At 29.0% G+C, this 9,808-nt stretch overlaps 1 protein-coding gene across 3 annotated transcripts; it reads left to right on the top strand.

Annotated features, from left to right (window-relative positions):
- Positions 1-2,933: 2,933 nt before the first annotated feature.
- Positions 2,934-6,524, top strand: LOC108466467 (protein DCL homolog, chloroplastic-like). Of its 3 annotated transcripts, XM_053025776.1 has the most exons (4): positions 2,940-3,425; positions 3,516-3,630; positions 5,069-5,247; positions 5,587-6,524. In XM_053025776.1, the coding sequence occupies exons 1-3, from the start codon at positions 3,064-3,066 to the stop codon at positions 5,243-5,245; spliced, it is 654 nt and encodes a 217-aa protein (XP_052881736.1). In that variant the 5' UTR covers positions 2,940-3,063; the 3' UTR covers positions 5,246-5,247; positions 5,587-6,524. The 3 variants fall into 3 exon arrangements, with proteins under 3 accessions (XP_017622320.1, XP_052881736.1, XP_017622327.1); XM_017766831.2 differs by lacking the exons at positions 5,069-5,247; positions 5,587-6,524 and adding an exon at positions 3,879-4,242 and having other exon boundaries at positions 2,934-3,425; XM_017766838.2 differs by having other exon boundaries at positions 5,069-6,524.
- Positions 6,525-9,808: the final 3,284 nt, after the last annotated feature.

The following is a 9,808-nucleotide window of genomic DNA, read 5'->3' as shown; positions in this document are numbered from 1 at the left end:
TTTTTATCTTTTTTTAATTTCTACCCTATGATTTTGATTTTGTTTCAATTAGGTCCCTTAAGGAACGACGTGTTTTGGGACAAGGAATATTTTCCATTTGGTCCCTCTTTTTTAGCGTGTTACAATTTAGTCCCTTATTTTTATTTTTATCCTAATTTCCCCCCTAAAATTTTACTTAAGTTTTGATTTAGTCCTTCTTATATTTATGCACTTATTTTATTATAATTTAGACTCTAATTTCATTTCAATGTTGATTTAATCCTTATTTATTTAATTTCAATTCTGTCTAATTTTTTTTTATTTTATGTATTATTTTTATTTTATTTATTTATTTACTTGTTATTTCCTTTGTTTATATTTAAAATTGATTTGTTTTTGTATTTATTGTGTGTTTATTTTTATTTATCTTTTTATCTTTTGCCTTTATTATCGTTATTATTTATTTATTACTTTTTTTACTTTCAAAATTAGATTATTTACGTTTTTTACTTGCACATTTATTGTTCATGTTATTATTGTTATTATTATTATACTTTCATATTTTATTATACGTATTATTATCATGCCATTATTACTACAAATTGATGTTGCATTATCATTTACTAGCACGAAATTTTTATTTTTCGTTTACCTTCATTTTATTTTTTTATATACTTCCATTTAATTTTATTATGGCTACAATTATGTCACGAACCGTGTTCAAATACATTTATCCGTTTCTATACTATGCCCGCATAAGCTAAATACACATTATTTTAAGTATTACATTCGTCTTTGCACAATGCATCAAAAAAGAAATTTTTTTAATTGAGGTAATGTTCAATATTTTGGAATTAGAAAAGTCATGTTCTTAACTTATAGAATATGGCTTCTTTCTAAAACCGAGATGGTCAAACATTTACTCTAAAATAAATAAAAATAAACGAGATTTAAGTAATGATCAAATGGCATTTATTCTTGTTCTCGAAGATCTAAGGCATAGTGTCCTAACTTACGGGACATGGTCCTTTCTTCTCGATTAATTTGAAATAAGCTCTTTCCGTGAAAATTAATTTATTGTGTAATGTCTTAATAATGGATCGTATTTTAAATCCTCTTTAAATTTTCAATTTTCTACACTAAAGATATCAAGTAATCAACTAAGTACCAATTTTGGGTGTCACAGGGTGCTAATCTTTCCTCGTGCTAACCGACTCCCGAACCCATTTCATGAATTTTGTAGACTAAAAATAGTTGTTTTAGTAAATCAAACCTTTTATTAAAACGATCAAATTACAAGGTGATCTTATCACACCTCATAAAAAAGATTGGTGGCGACTTATTTTTGCTTTTCTCAAAATAAAAAGTCGATTGTAAAAAAGGTTTCGACAAGTACCATAGAGGCCTTTGTACTACGAGTCCAATTGCATTTTCCCCCCTCTACTTCAAAAATAAGTAAATTAGTCCTTGCACATTAGATCAAAGAGCAAATTAGTCATTTCTATTAAAAATTTCATCCATTTGTATTGTAAAAAATTGATGTGATTGACAAAAAAATCAAAAAGTGACATGTAGTGTGCCATGTGGACCTCATGTTGGCATATAGGGACTAGCTTTTAACAATAAGATGGATGTAATTTTTAACAGAATGACCAATTTACTTTTTTTATCTAATATACAAGACTATTTTACCCTTTTTTGAATAAAAGAGATAAAATGTAACAAAACTCTTAATACAAAAACCTTCATAATAATTTTACCATGTAAATTTCAACCATCATTAATGTATGATAAAGTTAATATTACATTTTTGCTTTGTGCATAGGGGTGTACGTAAAGGTCATCCTTCCAGTCAAAATGAAAAAAAAATTGAGATAATTGCAATTGACTAGTTTAATCTGTAAATCAAATTTGATATTAAATTTTACAAAATTGAGTTGAATAAAAAGTTTAAGTCTATTCGAAGATTTAATGATATTTAAGTATGATGAAGCATGTTGTATAAAATGTTACATGACTTAAAGTTCATTAAAACACTTGAAAATGACAAAAAAGAAAAAAGAAAAAAAACTAATTACACAACATAAATGAAAATCATTTAATAAAAAGTAAAAAACCTACATGATTTGGGGATCCACTTAAAAAAGTTTCATTATAATCACAACATCACGACCTTTAGCTATCTTAATAATAAGTAAATGACTACTTTTAGCCATCAACGAAGTAATTTAAAAATATTTAGAGAGATTTTATAAATTTCAAAATTTAAAAAAAAAATTTGGTTAGGCTATAGATAAAAAGCTGTACAGGCTAAATGAATAATAGGAAGGTTCAAAACCAATATTTTGAAGCCCTTTAGTTATTTTCTTTCAAGAATTGATTTAACGCATGAGATAAAATTAAATTATATTATTTATATTATTCAAAACCTTAAATAATTCATATTTAAGACCTCAATGTTAAACTTATTTTTAAAGAAAATATAATAAATTATCTAATATTTTGTTTGATTGTATATCCCATAATTTATAATTTCAATAGCTAGATTTCAGATTATTTATAATTTGTAATTTTATGAATCCTAACTTTTAAAATATATTTGCAAACACATAATATTATTTAAATCTAAAAGGTTAAAAATATATATTTTTCAAATTAAAATTAAAATAAAACTTTATCAGTAATATTAAAACTAAATAATTTAAAAAAATTAAAATAAAAATTCTCTATACATTTTAAAATACAATATTAGAATATTTTATCACAAGTTTTATTCATTTTAAAAGGTTGTTTAATTATTGTTTATAAATTTTTAATAAAATATTTTAAACAATTAAATAAAAATAACTTATCGAAATTTAAATAATTTACCTAAGTTTAAAGTAATGTTATTGATTATTAAATATTTTTAATTATTATAGTTCCTTGATCAACCAGTCCAAAAAGTCTACCCTCAAAGAAATTTTAAAAAATATTAATGGGCTTAGCTGGACAAATATCACCCTTTTTCTATCAGCTAATATAATCCTTTCCAATGCCAAAACAGTAATGCGACCGTTAACTCACTGACTCAGTTCACTCGTTATGGCTTCATTTCTCAAGCCATCACCGTCCAACTCTCACCTTACCTTTATCCCTATCTCTTTTTCTTCCTCCTCTGTTATCTTATCTTCTCCGTTGTACCAAACAACGTCGCTCCGCGTTCGTCTTTGCGCGCTGACGACCGACCCCGACGGCGGGAGAACCGCGAGCCAGGAATCTTCCGGCGCTGATTTGTTAAGGAAGCCGAGTATAGTTCCAGATGAGGACAGTGGCGGAATTTCGGAGGAAGAGGATGGTAGTAAGGAAAAAGGAAATAGAGGTGAATGGATTGATTGGGAAGACAGGATTTTACAGGACACTGTTCCTCTCGTTGGTTTCGTTAGAATGATTCTTCATTCTGGAAAGTAAGTAATTCAATTTGTTGCCTTTTTAAAAAAGAAATTATCTAATTATATAATACTTCCTTTTATTGTAAATTTGTAAATTTATTGCAGATATGGAAGTGGAGATAGATTGAGTCCAGAGCACGAAAAGACTATTCTGGAGAGGTTGCTTCCTTACCATCCAGAGTCTGAGAAGAAAATCGGATGTGGAATTGATTACATTACTGTATGTTTCTGTACCTTATCTGCATTTTGCCCACTGGAATTTATAAATAATTAGAAGCTTGAATTTAACAATTTAAATAAATTATACTAATATTTCTTTTTAGGATTTTCAGAATTTTTTTCCGATTTAATTAGTTGCATAATTTAGTGTAAGTTCTAACGTGACCTTTTTTCCCCCCCTGAAAGGACTAGACGAAATCAAGTTGCATAAATATAAATTTAAATACTAAAATTCGGGCTCAAATCTAGTCATGCAGTAAAACTGAAGGAGTGAAGGGACAGGCTTTTAGAAATGCGGGTGAGAGTCCCCTACCTAGTAGAAGAAGTTGCTGCCTTGTAGGATTTCAATTTAGGCTGGAGATATTTGGCAGGTTTGGAGTCTGTACTGATGGCAATTCCCCATTCCACCCCCATCGCCTTCCTGTTTCCCCTTTTGTCTTGTTAGCTCATTGCTATAGTGGAATCAAAATAGGCTGCAATTGTACTTGCTCAAAGCTCTTTCTGAATTTACATACTTCATGAATTCTCTTGCCTAGTTTTAGTTAGAAAGATTACAGGTTAATCAATCATTGTAATTCTATTTTGGATATGGATATTTTCTGATTTCTACTAAGGCATCCATTCTACTTCTCTTTCTGCCTCAGTTTTCTCCACTCTTTTGTCTTTTGGTTTTCCAGTCTCTTTTAAGTGTATGGTGGATTGTTGCCTTCAACTTTTTTTTTCTTTTTGTAATTGTATGTCCTTCTTGGCTTTGTACTTCTCATTTCTTGATGAGATCATGCAGAAACTGCTGTTAGATATCTGTGGCTATAAGTTATTATGTGTTGGTTACGTGTAATGATCTCAACAAATTCAACTCATGCCTGGTCCGACCTATTCAACATCATTATGTGGTGGAGCGACCTATTCAATATTGAATTGAATATCCTTATTACTAATGAACTTCTTTGCCCCATAAACATAAATCCCTGGTAGTAAATATATTTTGCTGCTAATGCTGCATATAATTATAAATTTACCAAGGGGATGCCACCTGATATTGTTAGCTGAAAGTTCTTTGTTAGGCTTGCTCAGTTGCTCTTGATATCTCCATTAGCATGGATGGCATTGCAAATTGCACAAAGTCTTATCATATTCACCTTTTAAACATGAAATTTCTTCAGCCTGTGCAACCTCTTTCAGGTTTTTGGCCATTGGGCTTTATTGTTGTAGGGGATTGGAATGATGAAGGGTCTCCCCAGTGTTTTCAAATTGATATAAGAAAATTTTAAACGCAAGGACTTGAAAAAGTAAGGGAGTAAACTAGCTAAAAGAAAGAAAGCCTTTTAAGTAATTAAAATTTGATTTTGTGTTTTACACAGTTAAACTGTACGATGGCCTGTTTGGCCAACTTGTATGGATTAAGTAAATGATGAACACTTCTCATATTTGGTTCACAGGTTGGTTACCATCCTGAATTTGTAGGCTCAAGATGTTTGTTCATAGTTCGAAAAGATGGTGAACTAGTTGATTTTTCTTACTGGAAATGCATCAAGGGCCTCATCAGGAAAAACTATCCCCTATATGCAGATAGCTTCATTCTCAGAAATTTCCAACGGCCTAGACGGAGTTCATGAGGGTAATACTCTGAACTTGTCTACCACTAATTTTGTTGCATTTTTTTTGTAATTTTTCATATTTATGAGCTCAAATAACATTTTAAAAATGAAAAGCCATCACTGAAAATTCTTAAATGCTTATAATAGATTCTAAAAAATCACATTCCCAAAAGATTTTAATGAGTTTTGCTGAATGGCTTGACATATAACTGGTATAAGGTTTAATGTGCATATATCAGTAATTCTTGGTACCTCTCTCAAGGAATAGGATTTCACTATTTTTCTATGTTTGCTTCACTACTGTTCTCTCTCTCTCTCTCTCTCTCTCTCTCTCTCTACAAACATTAACACTCTTACAGGAAGGGTTACATACTGATCTGGCTACCAAACTGCATTAGCAGTTCACATTGAATTCAAAGTGTAAGAGACTGTACTTGTCATGTTTTATCGTTTAATTGAGTCTAGATAGTTAATGGTTAACATCAAGAAGTCAATCTTTTCATTGTGAGAAGCGTCAAGTGTTTATTTATTACTTATTAATTCTATTAATCGAAAACAAATATCACTTGCCTTCGCAATTAAGTAACATGAATACTGAATTATACATCTGTGCCTGTCATTGCTGTATTCACTATCATTACTTTCTTTTCATCTGGCTCTTGCTTATTGTTTTCCCACCTCAATGCACTCTACTCAGAATTAGTTGCCTACCAGATTTTCACCTCACAACTTGCAAACTGAAACCAATTTCACATGAACCACTTCTAGGTGTCTTCCTTTTTTATTCTTTCTTGATGTCTTTTGGTGGTTGAGCCCAGTAAGCTCCTAATCAAATGTGATTTTTTCAAATCTCTGTAAGGACAGAACTATTTGACGGCATTGGATTTTTGTTTCTGAGGTTCCTAAGTAATTTCCAAAGAATAACAGGTTAAAGATGAAAAACAGCTGAGCTTTACTATGTTTTTGGTTTCTCTTACCTCGGGCCAACCTTCACTCTGATCTGCAACCAGAGTTGAGTTTGATCTCAGCTTGTTCTCTTCTGTGTTACCAGTAACTACATTTTATATATATGTATGTATATATATAATGAAAAGAGGATAAAATTCTATTTGAACTTATGCTAGTTGTAGTATTGTCTCTCTGTTTCCATCACATATCAAAGGATTCAGAAGTTTAAACTTTAATTAAATCGAAAAGGGCTATCTGAGGGTTAGAGCTGACATTCTGTTTTTGTATTATGTAATGTTGTTTTACGTCTCATATATAGATAAATATAAATTTTGACACATTAATTAAAGCTAGTGTTAGACTTGACAGGTTACTATGATATTTGGGTTACTTTTTCATGCCATGTTTTGGATTATGTTCTATTTTTTTATGTCATGTTGGTATCGTGTTATCGTATTATGTTCACAGTTATCTAGTTACAGTAACAAGAAATTCTCAAAACCACCTAAGTTGGAAAAGATTTCAAGGTGCTCTTTCATTTGCCCATTTGTTTTTTTTTTTTCCCTTTCCTTCGGTCCTTCCTTTTCCCGTGACATTGTCACGCTTGTCTGGTTGTTTTGATGACTAACTACACTTGTCTATGTTTTTTTAATGCAAGATTTTGGTGATTGTTTTATAGATTTATATTTTGATGCATTCAGTGTATAAGTTCAAAGATTTGTTAAAAGATCTAATAACTATATTCATTTTTAATAAAATTTAAAATTATTAATTAATTCATTAATGATGCGCTTTAATATGATTTGCTAACGGTATATAAACTTACACACAGTCTCTGTACTGAATACAAATACAAACCCATCTTGTTTTATTTGTTTGTTAGTGTGCCATTTGATTGGATAAAATCATGGTTATCTGAATCAGAACGACTTGGTTGGTCAAATCAATTGGACTGAGAATTGATTAATTATTAGTCCGACTTGGTTGGTCAAATCAATTGGGCTGAGAATTGATTAAGTATTAGTCCGAAAAAAGACTTTAAATCGGTTGAGTCGTGAATTGGTATAAACCAGTTGGACTGATTAACCGATAGTCTAATCAATTTCATCACCAGTTCGGTTTTGAAAATATTGGATAAAACATAAAACTTAATTCAATGGGTTAGTAAACATGGGTTGGATGATCAATAAGTTTTGGATATAATGAAAAAAACACATTGTACTTTTTGAAGAGAAAACTAAAATTCGAATTTTAAAGACAACATTATTAAAAAATATCAAATCAAATTTCATTATAAACAAATATCTACATACCTTAATAATATCCTAATAAAATGTGGTTGGATGAATTGTTAGAGCGGGTTGGACTGAGTTCCTGTAGTAACGAGTATTTGACCTAATTAAACGGTTTTTAACAATTATAATCTGGTTCTTTTAGTTCAATATTTGATATAATGATAAAAATGGAAGCGACAAGGGGGCATGCTCAAAATGGTAAAATTGCTCTTAAGATCTCTTGAAAAATTATAAAGGATATAATGATAAAATTGTCTTAGATTTATGTTCACCAAGGTAAAAGAATTAACATAACATGGTACTGTTGGGTTATGTCTAAACGAAGATGCTTTTGACAAATAACCCAATCCATATTGATCCAAAATTTCTGATTGATTCCAAGACATGTATAATTATTGAATATGGATGACCTTTTAGGGGTGTATTATACAGTAAAACTTTGGGGAAGTAATTGTCATCGACAATGCTTGAATTTTGGTATGTGACGTGTGACCAAAGAGAATTAACCACTTACTTTGCTACGGTGTTGGTTTTTAGAATTAATTAAAATAATATTATTATTCTCATTTAATTGGAAATGATAAATAAAATCATCATATAAGAAATTATTATAGATAGTAAATAAAGTTTAAAGGTCACTTAAAGACATTTTATGCATTTTTTTGTTCTCTTATGGTTCAAGAAATAATTTAAAAAGAAAATCGCAACATATTTGGCGAGATTGGTAAATGTACCATAGCAATTTTATGTTGTATCTTAGATTACATTTTGATCCTATTGAAAAATTTAAAAATTAATTTTATAAGTTAGATTAAGGAACACAATATCCCATTGTTAAAAAGCACCGTTAAATAATTATTTTGGTGTTTTATATGTAATGCATAATATTAAATATTGCCTTCAATCTTTATTCATTTATTCAATTTAACTCATGTTCTTTTATTTAGAGCAAATTGGCCATCAATATTTCATCTTTGACGTAAAATCATTTTATCTTATAAGTAATATTAGCAAAAATATAAAATTTGTGAAAAATAAAATTTTCAAAATATCATAAATAAAATTATAATTCCAATTTTTTTAAAAAAATCTAAAAATTATAAAATGATTATAAAGTTTTAGGTAAATTACACCTAATAGCACTAAACTATTAGTAAGTTTATGATTTGATCATTCAATTTTAAAAAGTTATAAAATGGTCATTGGATTATTCAAAAGTTTTTTTATTTAAGTCATTAAGATGTTAAGTGTTTTTCTTTAAAGTCAGGCTATTGAGTTCCAAGCGAAAATCAACAATCAGTACAATAGATCAGTATCCATTGACTAGTAGAATAATGTACCTTAGATCCAAGGCGATTTGATTGTTAATGTTGGATATCGGAGAAGAAAACTTTTTGGATTTTTGGTATGCAGATTCGTGATGTCAAAGCTATATCATGAAAAGAATTAAACTATAGAAGAGAAGGAAAATAAGAGCTTTCGGTTGGTACATGTGGTGCAAATGAAAAAGGCCATACAACAATAATTTTAATAATCAAGTGACTTAAATGAATACTTTTGAATAGTTTAGTGACAAATTTGTAACTTTTGAAGATAAATGACCAAAACATAAACTTACAATAGTTTAGTAACTTGAATGTAATTTACCCTAAAGTTATTCAAAATTTTAATAAAATTTCAGAAAATTAAAATTTTCAAAATTAAAAAAACTTCAAAATTAAAAACTATCAACTTTTAGATTTTAGAATTGAAACAATTAAAGAAATTAAAAATATCTAAATGTTTTCCAAATTTTCTATAAAAATTAAAAGTTTCAACAACGTTGTTGAAACCGAGTTGGTGATCATCAATTTTTATTCAAATAGTTCAATCATCGTTCAACAACATTTAATGAGAAATTATTTTATTTATTCATCTAAAGTATAACAACTAATTCACTTATTATTTAATAAAAAATTAAAATATAATCTAAAATATTATATTTACTAGTACGATGTGACGCATAAAGATATGCTGAGTCGCAGCTAATAAAACGTAACAAAAGCTAAAAAGGCAAAATAGGTGGTTGGGTTCACATGAGTTAAGCCTAGGCGTCACACTCTCGTTGCCTTTGGTCCTCTATTGCATCCAATCCAATTTATATGATATTTAAACATACTTATATCTACTTTTGCTTCTTTCTCGCTAGGATTTTGGAAATTATCCACCCTTCCATCTTAATATCTTTAATAAAAACCAGTTTCCATAAAACACTACTCAATCTTTCTTTTTGATTTTTTCACTTATCCAAAAAATAATATTTTATCCTTCTTTATTACAATGTAGGTTAAATTTATTT

The sequence above is a fragment of the Gossypium arboreum genome, chromosome 3, assembly GCF_025698485.1.
Source record: "Gossypium arboreum isolate Shixiya-1 chromosome 3, ASM2569848v2, whole genome shotgun sequence".
Taxonomy (NCBI): Eukaryota; Viridiplantae; Streptophyta; class Magnoliopsida; order Malvales; family Malvaceae; genus Gossypium; species Gossypium arboreum.
Note: the sequence above shows the minus strand (reverse complement) of the source record. Positions and strands in the feature narration are given on the sequence as shown.